Below are 22,605 nucleotides of genomic sequence, written 5' to 3'. Positions count from 1 at the left end.
GGTAACGTTAGAGATGGGTCTGAAGTTGTTGAGGTCATCTGGGTCAGCACGGTTTCTTAAGAAAGGGAGTGACTTGTTCTACTTTGAGCAGTCGGGCATCGGCCTATTACTGCGGGAACTGTTTATTACCTTGGTGCAGAGTGGTGTTAGGACGTTGTTGAGGCTCTTAGCCAGGAAGGGTTTGCTAGGTGAGAGGAGGGTTTAGAATTCAAGATCATTTTGGAGATGTCTCCCTCTGAGAGCAAGTCAAAGGTCTTCCAGCTCATGTGAGTTAAGGGGGATCCTGGGTTGGTATTACCTCTATCAGGCTCCTGGTGTGGGGGGGGTGGGGGTGTCCTTAAAGAGTTCGGCGAGGATGTAGGTGGACTGGTTTCTTCCATGTTAGAGAGGGAGATGGGGCTTTCGGTGGTTGTCGGAGTATGCTGGTCTAGGGATAGTTCTGTCTTTGTGACTGTCATTGAGGAATTTCGAAAAGTTGTCGGAGTGCTCTTTGGAGGTTTGTTATTTAATAATGTTGAACAGTTTGTTGGGGCATTATTTGGATTTATCTAGTGTTTCTCTAAAGAATTTGGCTTTTTCTTTTACGCTTTGGTTTTTATATTTGAGTGGCTGAAGGTGGGTTGGGGGGGAGGGGGTTTGCTTTCCACAGTCTTTCTGCACCTCTCAGTTGTCTTCTTTCTGCGGTTAGGTTTTTGTTGTACTAGGCTCTACAGGGAGTATCTCTAGTTTGTTTGAGTTTCCAGGGAGCTAGTTGTTCAAGGATGAATGACATTGTGGGACATGAGATTGTCTGTGGAGAGGTGACCAGTGGATGGGTGGGGGGGGGCATCAGTCAATATTCTGTTTTCTAGATCGTCTAAAGGAATCTGGCTTATGTTGTGGGTCCATTGTACAGTTTTCTTTAGCACAAATACTGGGTAGATCTGCTTGGTTAAGGTGGAATCAATCAATCAATCAATGCATTTATATAGCGCACTACTCACCCAGAGGGTCTCAAGGCGCTGGGGGAGGGGGGTCCGCTACTGCTCGAACAGCCAGGTCTTGAGTTGCTTCCTGAAGGCGAGGTGGTCCTGGGTCAGGCGGAGGTGGGCGGGGAGGGAGTTCCACGCCTTGGCGGCGAGGTAGGAGAAGGACCGTCCCCCTGTGGTGGCTCTTCGGATGCGGGGGACGGCTGCGAGGGCGTGGCTGGTCGATCGAAGCTGGCGTTTGGGAGCGTAGAAGTTGAGGCGGCTGTTGAGGTATCCTGGGTCTTGGTTGTGTAGGGCTTTGTGTGCGTGGGTGAGGAGACGGAAGGTGATTCTCTTGTTGACCGGGAGCCAGTGCAGGTCTCTCAGGTGTCCGGAGATGTGGCTGCGACAGGGGATGTCCAGGATGAGTCGTGCTGAGGCGTTCTGGATCCGCTGGAGTCTCTTCTGGAGTTTGGCGGTGGTTCCGGCGTAGAGGGAGTTGCCGTAGTCCAGACGGCTGGTGATGAGGGCCTTGGTGACCGTCTTCCTGGTCTCAGTGGAGATCCACCGGAAGATCTTACGTAGCATGCGCAGGATGTTGAAGCACGACAAGGAGACGGCGTTGACTTGTCTGGTCATGGAGAGGGAGGAGTCCAGGATGAAGCCCAGGTTGCGTGCGTGGTCTGTTGCTTTGGGTGCGCTGCCTAGGGCGGGGGGCCACCAGAAGTCGTCCCAAGCGGCGGGTGAGGATCCCAGGATGAGGACTTCCGTCTTGTCCGAGTTCAGTTTCAGGCGGCTGTTCTTCATCCATTCGGCTACCTCTTTCACCCCTTCGTGAAGGTTGGCTCTGGCGGTGGCGGGGTCGTTGGTGAGGGAGAGGATCAGCTGGGTGTCGTCGGCGTAGGAGATGATGTTGAGGTTGTGCTGGCGTGCGATGTCTGCGAGGGGGCTCATGTAGACGTTGAAGAGGGTTGGACTGAGCGAGGAGCCTTGAGGAACGCCGCAGATGACTTCGGTGGCTTCAGATCTGAACGGAGGGAGGCGGATTCTCTGTGTCCTTCCGGCGAGGAAGGAGATGTTCCACTCCAGTGCCTTCTCCTGGACTCCGACGTTGCTGAGGCGTTGTACTAGGGTACTGTGGCAGACAGTGTCGAAGGCCGCGGAGAGGTCGAGGAGGATGAGGGCCGCTGTTTCTCCGTTGTCGAGCAGCGCTCGGATGTCATCGGTGGCTGCGATCAGGCGGTCTCGGTGCTGTGGTTGGCCCGGAAGCCAGACTGCGAGGGGTCAAGGGATCCGTTCGTCTCGAGGAAGGCGGCCAGCTGCTTGTTGACGGTCTTCTCAATGACTTTTGCGGGAAACGGGAGCAGCGAGATGGGGCGGTAGATCTTGACGTCGGTGGGGTCGGCTGATGGCTTCTTGAGTAGGGTGCTGAGTTTGGCGTGCTTCCAGCTCTCCGGGAAGGTAGCGGTGTCGAAGGAGGTGTTGATGATGTCCCGCAGGTGGGGTGCGATTACAGCGTCAGCCTTGTTGAACACGTGGTGAGGGCAGGGGTCGGAGATCCGGAGTGGATGGAGTTCATCGTGCAGACGGGGTCTTTGGTGCTGATCGGAGTCCAAGCGCGGAGGGTGGTGGTGGGGGGCAGTGGTCCGGTCGTGGCGTTCGTCGGTTGAGTGCTGAAGCTGTTGTGTATGTCCGCGATCTTGTTGTGGAAGTAGGAGGCGAGGGAGTTGCAGAGGTCTTGCGACGGGGTGATGTCGTTGTTTCCGGCGTTGGGGTTGGAGAGCTCTTTGACGATGTTGAAGAGTTCCTTGCTGTTGTGTGCGTTGTTGTCCAGTCGTTCCTTGAATGCAGTTTTCTTGGTGGCGTGGATGAGTTGGTGGTGTTTTCGGGTGGCAAGCTTGAGGGCAGTCATGTTGTCCGGTGTTGGGTCTCTGCGCCAGGTTCTCTCGAGGGCTCTGCAGTTCTTCTTGGAGCTCTTGAGTTCGTCGGTGAACCATGGGGCTTTCTTGCTGCCGGGTCTGCTACGCAGGGTCCTCAGGGGGGCGAGCTCGTCTGCGCAGTCGCTGATCCACTTCGTGAGGTTGGTGGCCGCCTGGCTAGGGTTTGTTGTGCTGGTGGGAGGGTTCATGCTCAGGGAGGTCGCGAGCTGGTCGGCTGTGATCTTGTTCCAGCTCCTGCGTGCAACCTGTTGCTGGTGGTGGTGGATCGTGGTCCTTCCGAAGCTGAAGTGGACGCAGCTGTGGTCCGTCCAGTGGAGTCCGGTGGCGTGGCTGAAGGCGATGTCCTTGCTGGATGAGAAGACGGGGTCGAGTGTGTGTCCGGCGTAGTGGGTGGGGGTGGTGACCAGCTGCTTGAGTCCCAGGTTGGCGAGGTTGTCCAGCAGGGTGGTGGTGTTGCGGTCGTTGTTGTTCTCCAGGTGGAAGTTGAGGTCCCCTAGGAGGATGTAGTCAGCGGAGCAGAGGGCGTGCGGGCTGATGAAGTCGGCGATGTATTCGCTGAATTGTGTGCGTTGTCCCGGGGGTCTGTAGATGAGGGTGCCTCTGAGGGTGGTCTTGGGGTTGATGTGGACCTGAAAGTGCAGGTGCTCGGCGGTTGCGAGGGTGTCGTCGGTGTTGGTCGTGATGCGGATGGTGTTCCTGTGGACGATGGCGATGCCTCCTCCAGTGTGGTAGATGCGGTCCCTTCGGATGATCTTGTAGCCGTCTGGGATGGCGATGGCGATGTCGAGCGCTGAGGAGGCGTTCATCCAGGTTTCTGTGAAGAAGGCGACGTCTGGGGCTGTGGTGTCGAGTAGGTTCCAGATCTCGATGGCGTGCCTGTGGACGGAGCGGGTGTTGAGCAGGATGCATTTCAGGTGGCTGCTGCTGTTGCTCATCTTGGTCTTGGTAGGTGCTGGAGTAGTGCAGGTCCGGATGCAGGTGAACTTGCAGGAGTTGCAGCAGAAGGGTCCGTGGGTGCGTCTCGGGGTGGCTCGGTAGCAGCCCGGGACTCGGCCGGCATTGAGGGCGTTGAGGGTGGCGGAGTCGTACTTCTGGCGGGCTGGGGTCTGCGGGGGCCAGGGCTCCTCGCACTGGGCGCGGTCCAGGCGTGGACGATGCTCCCGCTGCGCGCGTCCGCTGCGCGGTCGCTCTGGGGGCGTCATAAATCTGGAGCCGGGAGGGCGGGTCAGCTGGGAGGCGGGAGCGGGGCGGCCAATGGGCTGGTGGTGGGCGGGGCCGCAGGGAGGCAGCGGCGGGAATCAGCGCAGACGGGCGGCTCAGCGGCGGCTGGGTCGCTCGGTACAGGCAGGCAGACAGGAAGGCGTTGGCAGCAGGAGGGGTGACCCGGCCTAGTAAAAGGCACCATGGTCACTCCTGAATCGCCAGCAGCACTTCCCTTAAATCTGGAGCCAGGAGGGCGGGTCAGCTGGGAGGCGGGAGCGGGGCGGCCAATGGGCTGGTGGTGGGTGGGGTCGCAGGGAGGCAGCGGCGGGAATCAGCGCAGACGGGCGGATCAGCGGCGGCTGGGTCGCTCGGTACAGGCAGGCAGACAGGAAGGCGTTGGCAGCAGGAGGGGGGACCCGGCCTAGTAAAAGGCACAGTGGTCACTCCTGAATCGCCACCAGCACTTCCCTTAAATCTGGAGCCGGGAGGGCGGATCAGCTGGGAGGCGGCCAATGGGCTGGTGGTGGGCGGGGCCGCAGGGAGGCAGCGGCGGGAATCGGCGCAGACGGGCGGCTCAGCGGCGGCTGGGTCGCTCGGGACAGGCAGACAGGAAGGCGTTGGCAGCAGGAGGGGTGACCCGGCCTAGTAAAAGGCACAGTGGTCACTCCTGAATCGCCAGCAGCACTTCCCTTAAATCTGGAGCCGGGAGGGCGGGTCAGCTGGGAGGCGGGAGCGGGGCGGCCAATGGGCTGGTGGTGGGCAGGGCCGCAGGGAGGCAGCGGCGGGAATCGGCGCAGACGGGCGGCTCAGCGGCAGCTGGGTCGCTCGGTACAGGCAGGCAGACAGGAAGGCTTTGGCAGCAGGAGGGGTGACCCGGCCTAGTAAAAGGCACAGTGGTCACTCAAGGATATACTGGTCTGACAAGTCAACTGGGGAAATGCCAATACTTATCGCTTCGTTGTGTGCTATGATGGCGTCCAGGGTTGCACCTCTGGTATGAATTTGACCTTTGCAGTGTTAGATAAGGTCTTTGGTGAGAAGGAGGTCGTTTAGGGATTGAATAAATGGGTCATTGTGTTCATTCCAATGTAGATTGACATCGCTCAGGAAAAGTTAATGATGTTGTAGAGCGTGCAGTGCATTATCATTGCCGATAAGTGATTTACCAAGTTGAGTGAGTTGTTCTGCGAAGTTGAGTGAGTTGCCTGGCGGGTGGTGGAGGTGTAATTTTGTTGTTCATTGTCAATATGTTTGTGCTAATATGTTCAAATGTGGGCTTGGTACAGCTGTTAGTTCGATCTAACAGCTGTACACGATCCACAGTTTGAGGGCATGCAGTTGCTGTTGGATTCGGGGGTGGAGACAGGGGGACTTTGATGAGGTGGGTTGGTAGTCTTGGAGGTATTGGAGGGTTGATGTCTCTCTGGATTTCGGTAATCACCTGTATCTTGGAGGCGAATTTGCCTTGGGTGAAAGTTGAGTCATAGGTTTTGGCGAAGGCTGTTGCTTTGTTCTGAGACACTCCGGGGTCGAATTTTTCAGCCTGTGCACCAGCTGAATGGATGGATTCTGGCCAGTGGTGGGGGACGTCTAGCGGGAGGGGGGCTGGGTCAGTTTGGGATACAATTTGAGGATAGATAAGAGATTGTTAATTCCCTGTTACTATGTTAAGTTGGATGTCCATGCATGTTAGACGTTAATTTAGGATCAACATGAATATATGTTTTAGTGAGGGGGGGAGGCAGTTAAGGTAAGAATTTTGTTACGGGGGATGTTTTCCAGTACAGGTGTAGAGTTGTCGTGAGATTCGGGCGCGTGAGCCTCTCGTCAGAGTTCTGCAAGGGATGTGCAGGGGAAGGGGAGGTGGCTCAGGGTGGATAAGGACGTTGGAGGGTTGTGGGTTAGAGTTGTATGTGTTATTAAGAGATGGTCTGCTCTTAGAGGTCGGCTTGGTGGGCTACCACCAGAGGGCGAGGGAAGTGATTTAGTTCAAGATGGGTGGGAGAGGCAGGTTCATTATGGGTGGAGGAGGGGGCAGATAGAGTTACGGAGGAGGAGCTAGAGTTATAATGAATGTCGGGTTTTGAATGGTTTATATCCTGTATGAACTGAGATTGAGGTTTGGTCGGGGCAGGGGATGGTCTTTAGATGAACTGCGTTTTTAGGTCTCGCGACCTATCGATGCGCGCAAGCGCATCGAGCGTAGCGAGAATTCATGTGGCGAAAACATCTTCAAACCAAAGGGCTTTCAGCCCCGCGGTTTTCATGCAGTGCCCGTGTACATGCACGCGCATCGCATCCAAGCCCAGCCCAGTCCTCCCCTAGCAGCACTCCTCCCACGCCAGCAACTCCCCCCTCCCACACCAGCACCTCCCCTCTCTCGCATTCGCGCCAACCGGCTTCTCCTCCCCTAGCAGCACTCCTCCCACACCAGCATCTCCCCCCCTCCCACACCAGCACCTCCCCTCTCTCGCATTCACGCCCACCCACCAGGCTCTCCCGCCCCCATCAGGCTTCCCTCCCAATCCGCCTGCCTCCCCTCGCGCATTCACGCTCCCCCACCAGGCTCTCCCGCCCCCATCCGGCTTCCCTCGTAATCTGCCTGCCTCCCCTCGCTCGCATTCCCGACCCAGGCTCTCCCGGCGGCTTTCGTTTTCCGCTTCATTGCCTTCCCTGCTGCTGCTCGCATCGCACTCTCTCCTCCCACCTCACGCTCCCCCACCAGGCTCTCCCGCCCCCATCCGGCTTCCCTCGTAATCTGCCTGCCTCCCCTCGCTCGCATTCCCGACCCAGGCTCTCCCGGCGGCTTTCGTTTTCCGCTTGATTGCCTTCCCTGCTGCTGCTCGCATCGCACTCTCTCCTCCCCCCTCCCTTTTCATCCGCTTTCATCAGGCTCATCTGCTGCTGCCATTCTCCCCTCCCTTCTCGTTGTATTTCCTTCTCGTATTTTCTTGTTTTCATTCCTGTTCGCCAATGCTACTTTGAATCCATTCTAAACAGGCAAAAGCACTTGTGTGTGTTTTAAAAGCATGCCATGGCTTCAATGTGCGATGGCATTGCACAGGCTTATAGCCACAAGTTGAACGTGTCACTTTACCTATCCCGGTACATTCAGTTTCTGAATTTAAGGGCAAATAAGTTACATGTTCTGGTTGTGGCTCCACACTAGTGTTAACATTCTTGACTTCAGACATGCAGTTAGTGGGAGACGGGTCCACAGCGCAAAAGTGATAATCTGTTCGTCTTTTTCATCATTGCTCAAGCAGTAAAGATGCTGACAGGCTTTGATTACAGGCAGAATTCTTAAGATTACTCAGCAAGAAAGGGGCCACGAGACAGACCTGATCACCGGCGTTCATGTGCTCTTGGAAGACTCTCAGCGGCTCTGTCTCTCGTGCACACACGCACTTATCTCACAAGCACATTCCATTCTCTCTCTCTCTCGCTCCTCCTCCTCCATGGGGCCTCCTCCCATCCACTCCCTTTCTCTCTACTGTACTCCTCTTCGCACGCACTCACTACCCTCTCCCCTCCTCCGAAATCCGCTGCCAACTTCTACTCCACACAGCCTATTCTATTACTTTCACCCCCTGCTCCCTTTCTTGGCACCGACATCCGCTGCGGGGTACCTCCCTTCGTCCACACTATCACAGAATGTACTTCTCTTGAAGGGCAGCTCTTGACGCCTCTTGAACTCCGATGCCCAAAAAATAAAAAAACATGTTTTTTAAACAATCCCAAAAGTTTGTCTGCCCTCTTTTTACTGTGTCCCTCACTGACTTTCACATTAAGTCCCCACCACATGTTATCCTTCCTGGCCCCACACTGATCACACTCCTGCCAGGTTAGCCCCGCCCTTTCGTATGTGTCTGGTCTGTTTCTGCACTCTCATGTTATTCAATGTTTCACCACACTCGCTGAATGTCTTGAGGGAGGCCAAAGATTGTTGACATTTATTTTTATTTTTTTATTTTATAGTATTTGTAAGGCGCGCAGCTACCCACAAAGGGTTTCCCGGCGCCGAAGAGAGGATCACGAGCCAGCTGACCAGAGAAGGGAGTCCAGGGTAACTATAGGTCAAACAGCCAGGTCTTTACGTTTTTCCTAAAGATCCTGTAGTTTTCCTCTTTGCGTATTTGAATGGGCAGAGTGTTCCACAGGGTTGGGCCCAAATAAGCAAATGATCTCCCACCCATTTTGGCCCGTTTGTACCTGGGAACCGCAAACTTTGCTAATGTGGCTGAGCGAAGGTTGCGATTGGGGACATGGAGTTTGGCAAGATCTAGAAGATACTTGGGTGCAGTTCCGGCTTTAATTTTAAACAAGTAGCTCAGCGTTTTAAAACTAATCCTGTTTTCGACTCTGAGCCAGTGTAGGTCCCTGAGATGTTTTGTGATCCTGGCATGTTTGGGTATTCTACAAAGCATCCTGGCTGCGGCATTTTGCACCAGTTGTAAGCGTCTAACTACTGCTTTGTTTGCGCCCAGGTACAAGATGTTACCGTAGTCAAGCCTGGAAGTTACTAAGGCATTGACTACGGTCTTCTGGGTGGGGAGTGGCAGCATCCAAACGATTTTACGGAGCCATCTAAGAATCGTAAAACATATGCCTGCTACTTTGTTAGCTTGCTGTTGCATTGAAAGGTTGTCATCGATTATGACCCCAAGATTTCTAACCTGAGTGGCTGGAGGCGGTAACTTGCCTAATGCGGTCGGCCAATGGGGATCACTCCATAGGTCCTTATTATTTCCAAGGAGGAGGACCTCTGTTTTGTCCCCATTTAATTTAAGTTGATTGGCCGACATCCAGCGAAATATCTCGTGGAGGCCTATTTTGAGTACAGAGGGAGCCGACGTATCGGACTTAGAAAGAGAGAACACGATCTGTGAATCGTCGGCATATGTCATCAAAATAAGACCAGAATTCTCAGCAAGGTTGGCTAGGGGACGGAGGTACAAATTAAACAATAAGGGACTCAGGATGGATCCCTGTGGTACGCCGTGGGGAGAACAGAAGACATTGGAGCTGGCCTCAGCGGAGATGATCTGGAAGGTGCGTTGGGATAGGTATGATTTAATCCATTCCAACGCCCTGCCCTCGACACCACACTCCTCCAGCCTGACAAGCAGTTTGGTATGAGAAATGGTGTCGAAGGCAGCACTGAGGTCTAACAGGACCAATGCTACCGTTTGTCCATCATCTCTAAGCTCTCTGATCTTTTCGGTGATACCAAGCAGGGCAGTCTCAGTGGAGTAGCCACTCCTAAAACCCGACTGGGAATGGTGAAGTAAATCATTTTTTTCCACGTATGATGAAAGTGCCTCATGAATGTGCTTTTCTAGTATTTTAGAAAAAGCGGGGAGTAACGATATAGGCCGGTAATTGGCCAAAATCGTTGGATCAGCAGTCGGCTTTTTTAGCAAGGGACTGACAATAGCGTGTTTCCAAAGAGCAGGGACTGAAGCATGTTCCATAGAGGCGTTAAGTGTGTCAATAATGGGCACCATGGTGGAGTCCTCCAGTTGACTCATAATGCTCATGGGAATAGGGTCGCGCGGGGAACCTGATTTAATGGTTTTTAAAAGTTTCCTCAATTGGTCAGGTGTGATGGGGGGCCAGGTGTCGAGATGGCAGTTACTTATGTGGGTTAGAGGAGTGTCGTTTTGGTTATGAGTATTTGGGCTGGTCATCATGTTAATATTGGAGACAATTTTATCAATTTTATCAGTGAAGAAAACCGCCAGTTCCTGACACTGCTGGGGGTTAAGTGGAGCCGCCTCCGCTCTACAATTTTCTCCGGCCAGCTCCTTCACTGTATTGAAAAGTGTCTGGACTTTATTGACAGCTGTGTTTATAGTGGTAGTCACATAGCTTGCCTTGGCTTTCATACAAGATGAATGATAGCTATTTCTGGCTTTTCGATAGCTCTCTTTTTGTTGCAGGTCATATTTCTTGCGCCACTGCCTCTCTAAGTTCTTGCAAGACATTGTCATCCAATCCCTTTTCATGCGAGCCTGTAGGAATAACCGCACAGGCAGGGGTTCCAGCCCACAACAGCCCTCTCATCAGAACCTGCAAATCGCCTGCAGTCCTCTGGGAACCCACCCCCACAACAAATAGATCAAAGGCGTCCTCCCCCTGTGCGCCCGTGAGACCCCCCGGCCATCTGCAGGGCAGCCCCGCTCAGATAAAGGCACAGCATGCAGAGTCACAGCAGCCAGTCAGCCTGTCTGAGACCCGGGGCCCTCCTTCTCCCTGTCTGCAGAGAGCTGCAGGCAGACGGGCCCTTTCACTCAGTCATCTGCTGGGACGCGCCGAGCAGCGCCTCGAAGGCCTGGTTTGTGAAATTAGCGCATTGTGACAACACATCGCCAGTCGTGCTTTGCGCTGCTCGAGCTTGGCCTTGTGGTCTGGCGAGGGGCCAATTCCTCCCTCAGTTAGGAGTGGGCACAATCTTCTAGGAAGCTTTAAGACAGTTTCTATACATTGCGTGCCGCCTATACAAGGGAAGCTATCTCTCCAGCCTCATCATTCAGATGATTTAAGGGACAGTGTAAGACTGACCACAGTCAAACTACCTCCCCTGCGAGACTGCTGCTGTTCCCCACCCCGCATTACACACCATGGGCCATTCTCACCATACTCCATTCGCACTATACTCCATTCTCACCATCCTCCATTCTCGCCATACTCCATTCTCGCCATACTCCAATCTCGCCATACTCCAGCTCCTATAAAATCAGGCCAGGGTGAAATTCTGATCACACCACTGAAGTTAGCCAAATTCCCATTACTTGATTTGGTCTACTTTTTTAAGTAACGCAGCACCTCATATGGATAGATTGAAACCCTTAGGATGGTATTACTTGACATATTTGTCCACAGGCTCGTTTGCTTAAAAAATATACCCTTAGATACTGTTAAGCAGAATGTTGCAATGTAGTCCAGGCCATTACTACAGTTTCTGTGTTAAATATTAAGGGACACCACCACATCACTCAGGGACACCATCACACCACTCAACAACACAACCACACCACTCAGGGACATCACCACACCACTCAGGGACACCACCACAACACTCAGGGACACCACTACATCACTCAGGGACACCACCACATCACTCAGGGACACCACCACATCATCAGTCAGGGACACCACCACACTACTCAGGGACACCACCAAACTACTCAGGGACACCACCACATCACTCAGGGACACCACCACACCACTCAGGGATACCAACACAGCACTCAGGGACACCACCGCAGCCCTTAGGGACACCAACACAGCACTCAGGGAGACCACCACATCACTAATGTACATCACAAAATCAATCAAGGACACCACCACATCACTCAGGGACACCACCACACCACTCAGGGACACCACCACACCACTCAGGGACACCACCACATCACTCTGGGACACCACCACATCACTCATGGACACCACCACATCACTCTGGGACACCACCACATCACTCTGGGACACCACCACATCACTCTGGGACACCACCACATCACTCTGGGACACCACCACATCACTCTGGGACTCCACCACATCACTCTAATACACCACCACATCACTCAGCACCATAACAGCATCACTCAGCACCACAACAGCACTGTCCTTGATGGCTAACAACAAGCATTCCCATAGCCAATAGGACTCGCATTAGGAAAGTGTAAGCTATTGGCTTTGTAAATAACAATGCTATTAATTTATATATTTTCAATGCCAACACATATAAAAAATAATCGTCATTTACAATACCAATAGCTCACACTTTCCTAATGCGAGACCTATTGGCAACGCCAGTGCTTGTTTAGCATTGGGAATAAGGAGTCAAAATAATGTAGGTTGAATTCATTGTCTTGGATCAAGATATTTCCGTTCTTTTAGATGGTTGTATTGGCTTTGGCCTTGAAGGTGGGAGAGTTGGCGATCGTCATTTTTCGTCCGTGTGGGATGTTGGTTGACTTAGTAATGCGGGGGAGGTTGGTTAGGGTTGTGCACAATTTAACCAGCCGAGGAGTGTGGAAGATCAGATTGGTTTTTCATTATCCTCTTGGAGGTGCTATAGTAGATATCAGTGATTAGAGTTTCAGGGTGACATTCGATTAGTTAATAGATAATTTAGTAGATAATAGCCACAAGGTGCCCAAACCACACCCGCTCAGAACATCAAACTAGCATTATGTACAACTTCCAGCTACAACTCTGGCAGTGCTGGCTATTCCTGCGGCCGCGGCTTGTCCATCACTCAACAGCAACCCTATTCCCACCATGCTCCTCAAACCCCCACGACCATATGTTATGGTGTTTCGCACTTCCACTTACCAAGGTGTTCTCAACATCCTGTTGGATGAACCATTTATCTAGATTGATCTAGCTCTTAGTGCCCAGCTAGAGCCTCAGAATAGGTTTATTCCAATACATCATTTCCTCAGGAAGGCCGTACATCTCCTTTAACCTATAAACGGTCTGTCGTGATGCAAAGAGAAAACACCCACAAGCAGAATCCAGATACCAACCAAGAAACAAAAGCACCGATCGAGAATCAAATGACCCTGCCTTCTAGGGTGGAATCGCCCCCACAGTGGCCTCTAGAGCAGAGGGCTGGCAAAGCCAAGTTGAAAAGCAACTAATAACAGTGTGCTATTGTTCCAAACAAAGACCATAATTGTCTCCATTATTTTGATTTAAACTCCGGATTTCCGGAAGCAGAAAGTCCTGGAAGCCCTGATGTGACACCATCAATATATAAGAGCCAGAGGCGAGCTGCTGGGTCTCACCCTTGTCTGGGAAAGAAAAAAAAAGTGATCTGCTCCTTTAATAACAGAATATCAGCACAGGTCCAGGAAGGGTTTGGCCATGAAAATAAAAGATACAGTTTCCCAAATTTCTTGCCAGCCAAGACCACTACCATAACAACAAAGCTATGCTGAAATGCCAGGCGCGGCACAGCTCAGGTGCATCAAAACAAATACAGGAGCCAATGAAAACAATACTACTTTTCTAACACGTCACACAAGTACCAGATGTATTTTTGTGAACTCGTAATTGTATTAAATGTATATGTATATGAATATGTTCATGACCGTCCTGCACCACATATTTGATATGTTAAGTAGAAGTTACTGCACCCATTCTCACTCTATGCAACACCCATGTTTATTCTTGGTCAAGCCCCACGCACCTTTCTACATGGTTTTCAATATTTCAAACACTGCACCCAACTTGTCCAGACAGGCTCAAACTACAACCAACTATATCACCCATACACCCAAAGGGAGTCCGGGAACCCAATGAAAATTGGAGCGCTCCATGACTTAATCATGCTTCCTTTCCTCTTGTGGGACAGCAATGCTATGGAATAACTTATGTTAGAAAGACATTTCCAGTTCAAAGCATTCCTCTGTAATTGTTTCTCTGTGAAAAGAAATTAAAAATCACTTCCAATTTATAAAAAAATGAAAAAACTCATCACTATCTATAGCAGGCAGTGCACTTTCAATGTTGTAGTGCTTGTTACTTTCTGTGCGAAGAAAGTATTTACCAGACTGGACTTGAGCTCATTACTTATGGTATAGCACAACTTTTAAGCAATCAAACATTAGATTTAGCGATGGAAAACCATTTGCAAATATATAACATTTTATTATTTAAAAAAAAAAAAAAACATGGAGTAGCAGATTAACGACCAGGAGCTACTTGTTCAGGAAAAAAACATTTGAAAATAAAATTGCACAGGGATAAAACAATTCATTTACCTATTTATACAAACAGCGACACCAAAAATGACATTATAACATCTTAACACTATTGTATTTTAAATATGTTTTTCTTTACGATTCAGGCCTTGCCTGGAGTAAAGGTGCACATATCGATGTGGCATTTTTTTTGTGTACAACATTTCTTTTCCCATAATGTGTGTGGCCTGACCCAAGATTTATGAAGCAGTGTTTATTTACCCTATTTCAGAAAGTATTCACTTATTGGGATACATCAGGAAATGTTATGCCCCTACATAAATGATAACGGCACCCCGTTCCGCCCTCACCTCCTTCCCAAATTCACCAGTCCTGTAAGCGAGATATCAGATCTTGTCTAGTAATAAGGCTTTAGGACATTAATTTAAACCAACCATTTTTTGTGGTTTGCGGTCCCAAAATGCACAATGGATGTTCAAAAAGGGTTAAAATCTCATAGTTGAAACTGAGTTAATCAGGAAGACTTCAATGCCTTTCAGATAAGGATGGGATATTTAATAGGTGGGATCCCTTCTTCCAATTATTCCGATATCAAGAAAGTAGCAATGTCACTTGGTGTCAGAAGATTCAAACCTGGTAGTAGGAAGAGTTTGCCTTACACAAGCTTCTGCTCTCTCTCAGACAGAAAAACGTGAGACTTCTCAGAACTTTGTTCACCTTATCCCTTTAAAAAAGTTCTTCAGTGAGGCTGGAAATCAGTGAAGAGATGCTTAGTGCTGTGCAAAGTTAGTGACCAAATTGCTGTGCTTTATGGCTTTGATCCTTCTGTTTACCAACCAAGATCCACTCCAATGTAAATGGTGAATTTCAGACATTTCTACTGAGTTGATGAGTGGGCTTGTGAAGGACAGATATAATAAGGTTTTATCCTGTAACTGAAAGCATGTAATACAGGACTACAACCGAAAGAATCCAAACCCACAATCTATTCAGCCAACCTAGCGCAAAGTTGATGCTCGACAGATGGGATAACCACATTCCACTGTTTTGCACATAGAGGTGCAGTCTAACACATTGGAACTGATTGGTTACATATACTGATCTAAGTCACCCTCAAGACATTATGTGTGTATCAAAGCACTATTTACAAGGAAGAACTAAGACTAATAGCCAACTGATAAACCCCGATGATAAGCTATTAAGAACCTGATGTTTTGCCCTGAGGAAGAGGCGTGTAGTCCGAAACCAAGTACTGTCATGAGTAGAAGTATGCACTCTGACTTCCTACATGATACATTAAAAACTGTACTGTGATGCAAAATCAAGGAGCTGTGTAAAAGAATAGCCCCATGTCAATGCCGAGAGATACTGGTATATGTTAGTAAAAAAGAAAAGCTGTAGGATAATTGGCAACTCTCCATACTAATAACTAGGACATAGACACATGTCTGCACCAGGTTGCCGAATGTGCTCACTTTTGGTAGTCACACATTTAGACAGTACAAGATAATGCTGATACTTTTTCTTTCAAAGCACTTCACCATAACAGCCTGAAGGGCAATCTTAAAGTCCTGAATTGTTGGATAAATCTCAAGGTTTGGCTAAAACTGATCAAGACGGATAATATACTTCTGTTCTGCTGCCAGCAGTGAGGTCATCGACCACCTCTGTGGGTGTGTTTGATTACATCACAAGCAGCTAGCAGAACAGAAACATAGTAACAATTAAAAATCGGAGCTGGGAAGTGTGATAAGAATATTTAGTTTTGAGAAAATTGCCCAGAGCAGGAACAAAACACTAGGAATAACAAAGTGGTGGAGGGCAGATAACCGGACTGATCTAGCCAATTCTCGTTCTTCCACGGGTGACCAATGGGCATAACGGGGAGGAGAAAAATGCATAGAAATTATTACCAAAAGCTGCTTTTTTTATATACATGTGAAAATAAATAACTTAATCCTAATTGAAATAGCATCACCCAGATTGGGAGCAAGTCAAATTCCAGCTCTGTTCTTTTTTTCTACGTCTTTGTTTTAAACATCCCTCCATCCCTTCTAACATGAATCCATGCCCAAAATATGACACTTGGTCCAGTCACCCATAACCTCTTCCCTTTAGCAAAATTAGTTTATCTCCACAGAAATTTCAACCTGGCCGGTCTTTTAGACATAAAGCTAATATCTAGTGGTTCACATAGTTCTACAGAAAAGGTATGATGTTTGATCCATGCACATATTCTAATGCAATCTATGTTCATCAGTTTACATGGTGATCAGTAACCCACCACACGCAACTGCTTTGCTTGAAGCGCACAGGGCTGGTATCAGTGAAAGTGGCTTCGCTAGGCCATGCTCATCCGCAATGCTCCAGACTGAAGCCCTTTCAGACGTTAAAACCTGTAAGGGGAGTGCTGAGGCTCAGAGCACAAGGATGAGCATTCTCAAAAACATTTATGAAAATTTAAACAACCTGGCGACTTTTGCACGTGTTCGTATTTTCTTGATTATTGCCATGGTCTACAGGGTTGAATGCTTGAGAGAAGGCAGGAACGAGTAAGGGATGGTCTAATCAGCCCAGCTTCCAAGATCTCAATTTTCCAATCTTAAACACACTGCATGGTCTGTCATTTAGCTCGAACATAGAAAAGGTCCCAATTTTCTTACCAGGGTTCAGGCTATAATCCAGTATTTTGGTTTAAATTCTCCGAAGAATAGTACGATAAATGTTAAGGCTCGACAGCACATCCAAGTTAGAGATATTACTTAAGTATACATCCCCAGGTTGTTTCAATGGCCTTTTCATACCTTTCCGTCTTCTAGTCCTCAGTACAGACACAATGCAGTGCAGCACATACACTGCATAAGAAGGGATACCGAACCGGAAGGTGTGCAGGAGGATAACTCTAAATGGAATGCAGGCTATGCCTTGTTCACAGAATTCATCCTCTTCAAATATACCTATGAAAACTTCCTGATAACCTAATCCTTACTAATGCTTCCTCTAATCATCATTAGTTGAACAGATTTGATGTGGCACAATTGGAGGGAAGGAATTCTTCTTAAATTAGAAACACAATAATATATAGTATTAGTATTCACCACTATGGGGAAACCAGTATTTAAATATTTTCTTTTTTAAATTGCTCCAATTTCCCGAATTGGGTCAGGACGAAGTGCGGTTTTTGGGATGGTGGACATGCCAATTTGTGACTGAGCATAGGTCGCATGCTGAGACCAAGGCCAAATCCAAGACGCTCTTTCTGTGGAATGAGGGGTGTAAAATAATCTTAAACTATAGCACTTTGGCTGAGGAAGAGCCGCTATCCAAGATGGAAGGTTGCCAGCTATAGCACAAGGAGTCAGTCGTCAAACCATAAATAGTGATGAAGGTAAGAGGAAGGCTCAGGGCTACTACTGCACACTGCAAGTGACTGCAGCATGTTAACAGTTAAGGTGGGCTCTTGAGTAGGGACCGAGGGACACAAGACCCTACAAATGTTATTTAATTAAATAATTAAAAAAATATTTTCTTAAGTTGGATGAAACATAGTGCTCAAGCGTGCCAATGCCCCACGAGAGACAGAAAAAGCACCTGACAAACAGGTAGATGCCACCCACTGCCTTTCAGGACTCTCCTGCTTCCATTTCCATTAAGTACACTAAGGCGGTTGCCTTAGTGATACTGGACTTCGCATATCATGCAAGATTGCTGGAATTGAACCTCACCACATTGTAGAACCACCAAAATGTGCAGAAAGCGTGACGTGTCCTTGTAGCATATAGTAAAGAAGTGTAAATAACAAGGGGAGACAGAATAAAAAGCTCATTCTTTCTGTTAAAGAAAAGCCCAAATCCCACAAACCAATGTAAATCCCATGGATTGAAATTGAAAGGACTTCCCTACCTCACCAAGATACCTCACTTCTTTGGTCTCCATCCTATTCAGCATTGGAGACTGATGGATGTGGGCATGATGGACACAGCCGGATATGTAAGCTTAGAAAGCGACCTGTTTTAGGCGCTCGATTATGTATTATTGTGACTCTGAACTGTGAGTTTGATCTTGGTGTGGGGGAAGCCCTGATGGAACAGTACTGAAGAGATTAAAAACATCCACTGTCTGCCTGTGTGTGCAATCCAAGGAAGCTCTCCAGCTTAACTCACTTCTCTATATTTTTGCTGCTGGGAATATTATTCCTTAACATTGAAATATTCTCAAGGTGAACACACTAGAACAGCCTCAGTGGTAAGGAAGGTAACTGCTTTGACAAAGTACTTGTTTGTGTTCTTTCAACAGATGTGGTTAGTGTACAACTACAAGGAGTGTGCAGTATAGCTGAGCAAACCACAATTATGCATGTACACCATCGGTTATGCGTAGGCTAACTGAGCGTGCACCACAATGGTGCACATACAACAGTGGTGAGCATACAAAAGTGAAAAGCATACAACAGTAGAAAGCATCTAATAGTGCTTTAGCTACAACATTGGTGAACTTTCAGTGAAAACAACTGGACATGCAAGTGATGACATTGCTGGTATCCCGGACAAGGTGAAAGAGCATGTGTTTGGGGCGTACAATTCTGAAATATGAAAATTAGCAATCTGAGAAACAGAACAAAGAAATCTGGAAACAGAAACCTAGGTCGCCATTTGGGACCATGGGATGGTGACCCGTCCCTTCTGGCACAATACCTACTGTGGTATTTGTAGCTAAGAGCTTTTAGGTGCTGGGCCTTCTGAAGGGGTACAATGGGCTAATATAGCCAAAACAGCCAACACTGGCAATTTTCAGAGAATTACTGCTTAAGAGAATGCCTTGGGCAACTGCTGGTCGCCCTCACCCGCTTATGGGAACCAATATTTTCACGTATTCTTGACTGAATTTCATAAACAAAAGTCTTTGTGGATTGTTAACACAGGCAATAAAACCATGTAAAGTTCCGAAGAGCTAGCTGTCTGTGCGACAAGCCAGGACCCACTTTTGATCATTCAGGTAAAACACTGGCCTTGTGGTCCAGGCATATGCAGTTCGACACTGAATCACTGCTGTTCCCTTTGAAGCCTTCTCAAGGTCAGATGAACTTGCTGGAGTGGCCACTCATCCAGTGGCAAAATGGCCGCCCTGGCGCACCCTCCCACCCCCCCCTATTCAGACGACCCTGAATCTAGGGTATTCCAAGATGCCACAAAAGCCGACTAGGCCGCGGCCTCATTAGCAACAGGGCATCTAAACCAGCTAGGCACTTGTGGTCTGTCCCTCAACGCTTCCAGCTGCAGTGCACAGCCAGATGTTTGGTCCACCTTTGGTTCAGTCTGAGGTACAGAAACCATATTAGACGAGGTGCTCAGCAGACAAGCTCTTGCTGGATCTCCTGCAAGGCGGGGAACTGGAGACTCCTCACCACTTTCAGGTCAGTCTCTCGATTGTCCAAGCTCTCTAGCTGTCGACAAGGGCAGTGCACGGTGTAGGACGCCATGAGGACCAGTTCATCGGAGGCCACCGCGTCAGTCGGTTTACTCTCTGGCTCCTCCAGGTCAGCTTCCTTCAGTGGCGTGGCCAATTCCAGGGAAGTGCAGAGCCAAGGATGCCGGAGGCACTGTTCAGCTTTCGCCCTTTTCCTGTAGAGGTAGATATAATGTGTTAAGTAGAGGAAATTTGTCGCTGATACCCATCGTAGAGACCACACTAATACAGAAGCCACCAAACATCACTTTTAATATCCTTCGCAATACCAGATATGAAACTGCTTAAACCTCCAGGTCCAACCTGCCGGGTGGTGCTTTGTGGCACCATATTGCACGATTTTGCTTGATTTCTTTCAGTAGAGTTACTTTAATTCGCCCACGAAGACAAAATACTAAAAAACTTTTTGCAACTATAAAACAGCATTAACTGCTGCAGAAAACTATGGGGGGAAAGTAGCACATCCTTACTATAGGGCTACACAGCACCCATGGGCTAATTACCATTAAACAGGCTAAAAATCTGAAATGGCCCTCAGGATTCCGCACTGTCTCTTCAAACCACTGGGCGGTGGTATGAGCTGCAAATCTTGGTGGGAAGGTACATTAGAGAGGGCAGTGTCACGCCTACAGCTCCTCATTGTTTTGTTCATAAGACAAAGTGAAACTCAATTTCAAAGTATTTTTTAGATGTTTAATTCTTATAAAACCACAATTTTCACGTTTACAACATACCCCCATATTCATCAAGAACACATTTTGCGATTCCTTAATAGCGAAAAATACCGATTCGCTATTAAGGAATAGCAAAATGCTATTCATCAAAAAATCCATTCAAAAACAGCGATTTCTAATTATTCCTTAATTGCGACTCGCAAATTGCGAGTCGCAATTAAGGAATATCTCCCCATTCATTCCTATGGGCCTACCAAAAAGATCCCCTACGTCATCTTGTCTCAGGAGTCTCCATTGGCTCCATATTGAACAAGGAGCAAAATTCAAAGCTCTATGCTTCATGCATAGAATCAAGGCTGGTAAGGCCCCTGCCTATCTGAGCTCGCTGGTCCAGCAATACACCCCCCTAGAACCCTACGTTCCTCGACCCAACATAAGTTCCAGGTGCCTAGGATCAATCGAGTCAGACAGGGTGGTCGCTCCTTCTCCTATCTGGCCCCCACATTATGGAACTCTCTTCCAATTCATCTTCGCACAAATGAATGCTATTTATTTATTTATTTATTTATGAAGCTTGTAGAGCGCACGGCTACCCCCAACGGGGGTGTCCCGGCGCTGAGACTGTAAGCTGGAAAAGGGAGTCTACCTATGCAGATGAGAATAACCACGTCTTGAGACGGTTACGAAAGAGTGCTTCAGAGGGGGTGAATCTGAGATCTAACGGTAGGCTGTTCCACAGTTTAGCAATGATGACTGCAAAGGCTCTGCCACCCATTCTAGAGCGGCGGAACCGTGGGACAACAATGAGACGAAGATTGTTAGATCGTAAGGCTCTGACAGAGTGGGATAGAACTAATCTCTTTCTTAAATATTCTGGTCCTGCTCCATTTAGGGCCCGAAAAGCAAGAGTAAGCAACTTGAACTTGATGCGGCTGGCTATTGGAAGCCAGTGAAGCTTCTTGCGATACGTTGAGACCGAGTGCCTGTATGGGATATTGCCAATCAGCCTCACCGCCGCGTTCTGAACGATTTGTAAGCGTTCAATTTGATATTGGGGGGCCCCTGCGTAGAGACTGTTGGTATAATCCAAGTGTGAAGTGATCAAGGCCTGAGTGACAGTTCTACGAGCATCCAAAGGCAGAAAAGGAAAGATCTTTCTCATCATCCGCAGTTTCCAAAAACAGGCTGCAGTGACCCTATTGATTTGAGGGCCGCAGGAGAGAGTATCGTCAAACTGGAAACCCAAGTTGCGAGCAGTATGAACGGGAGTAGGGGGGGATGCTACTTGCAATTCCGTAAGAATCTGAAAACATGGTTGTTCAACCAATAACTCGATTTTCATTAACTCACTATCTCTCCTCTGTTACTTGTTTCAGTTTCTTTTTAGCGCCGGGAAACCTTAGGGTAGCTGTTGCGCTCTACAAAAATAAATATAATAATAATAATATGGGCCTAGAGGCCCATAGGAATGATTGGGAAGACCAACTCAATTTGCTAATCGCATTTAGCGATTCGCAAATTGAGATTGCGATTTCAAGGGTGCAGGGGTGTCCAAAGGACATCCTGTTGCACCCATAAAATTGGTGTGTGCACATATGTTGCCCTAAGGGCATGTGTGTGCGCAACATATTTGAAAAATGCACTTTAGTGCATTTTTCAAAGTTTTTGCTATTTACCACGTAGTTAGACTTCGCGGTAAATAGCGGCCCCAGATTGCGAATTCGCAATTTTTAAATGGTTCATGAATTGCATTTAAGGAATCTCAAATTGAGATTCCTTAAATGCAATTCATCGCAATTTAGCGATTTCTATAATTGCGATTTTTGCATTTGGGATGATGAATCCCAAATGCAAAAATAGCGCTCGCAAAGGGCCAGATTCTCAGAATCTGGCCCTTTGCGTGCCAATTTCGGCTTCATGAATCTACCTGTTAGTTCTCAACAAGGTTCCAGCTGCTATGATATTTTGTATTTGTACTTCTAGAGCAGAACGTAACCACCAACCACTGACCTTCAACAACTGAAACTTTCTCCCCGCCCGAGACCACCCCGTCAACAGGGAAGATGTAGGACAAGAAGTTACCTGGGGTTCTTGATGAGCAGCGATTGGATGAAGTCCACTGCAAGGTCGGTGATGCCCTCGAAGATGTCAGGACCATAGTGGATGTTCAACTGGGAAATGTTCAAGAAGGTCTCCTGCTTGTCACCGCCGAGGAAGGGAGACTCGCCCGTCAGCATGACGTAGGTCAGGACACCAATGCTCCTGGGCGGAGAGAGATGGACAAAAGCATTAGAACATTTGCCAAGAGGCAGAAGAGGTGGTATGTCAAACATGGCAGTGCAGAAGAAATTGTAAAACAGAGCAATGCAGAAAATAATCAACTAGCATTGAAAATAAGAACTGCTGTTAGATAGGTTAATGGAAGGGACATAGTCCGACACTGTATGCTTAGCAGTGATCAGTATGTTACACCAGAACGTGATTTTAGTTGTTTTTAGGATATTGCACTTAATGGTGGGAAAGAGAAGTAAAAAACACGAGCGCACATGTGAGATAAAAGTGTGAGGGCATGTTGAACCCAAAGCACATGCCAAGAAAGTATTAAAGAACTGAGTCAATAAGAGATGGAAAGACATTGGAATAGTGCGAAAGACAGGGA

At 48.5% G+C, this 22,605-nt stretch overlaps 1 protein-coding gene across 1 annotated transcript in view; it reads right to left on the bottom strand.

Moving 5' to 3' along the window:
* Window positions 1-13,732: 13,732 nt before the first annotated feature.
* Window positions 13,733-22,605, bottom strand: part of LOC147717171 (serine/threonine-protein kinase 17A-like) — a 118,152-nt gene continuing 109,279 nt past the window's right edge. The window contains exons 6-7 of the mRNA XM_086924108.1: window positions 22,029-22,208; window positions 13,733-19,427 (exon numbers count right to left, since the gene is read on the bottom strand). Coding sequence (XP_086780234.1) covers window positions 19,154-19,427; window positions 22,029-22,208 — 454 coding nt within the window. The 3' untranslated portion in view covers window positions 13,733-19,153. The remainder of the gene's footprint in view (window positions 19,428-22,028; window positions 22,209-22,605) is intronic.

Source organism: Lissotriton vulgaris, chromosome 5, assembly GCF_964263255.1.
Source record: "Lissotriton vulgaris chromosome 5, aLisVul1.2, whole genome shotgun sequence".
In the NCBI taxonomy this organism is placed as follows: Eukaryota; Metazoa; Chordata; class Amphibia; order Caudata; family Salamandridae; genus Lissotriton; species Lissotriton vulgaris.
This window is presented reverse-complemented; position numbering and strand designations above follow the sequence as displayed.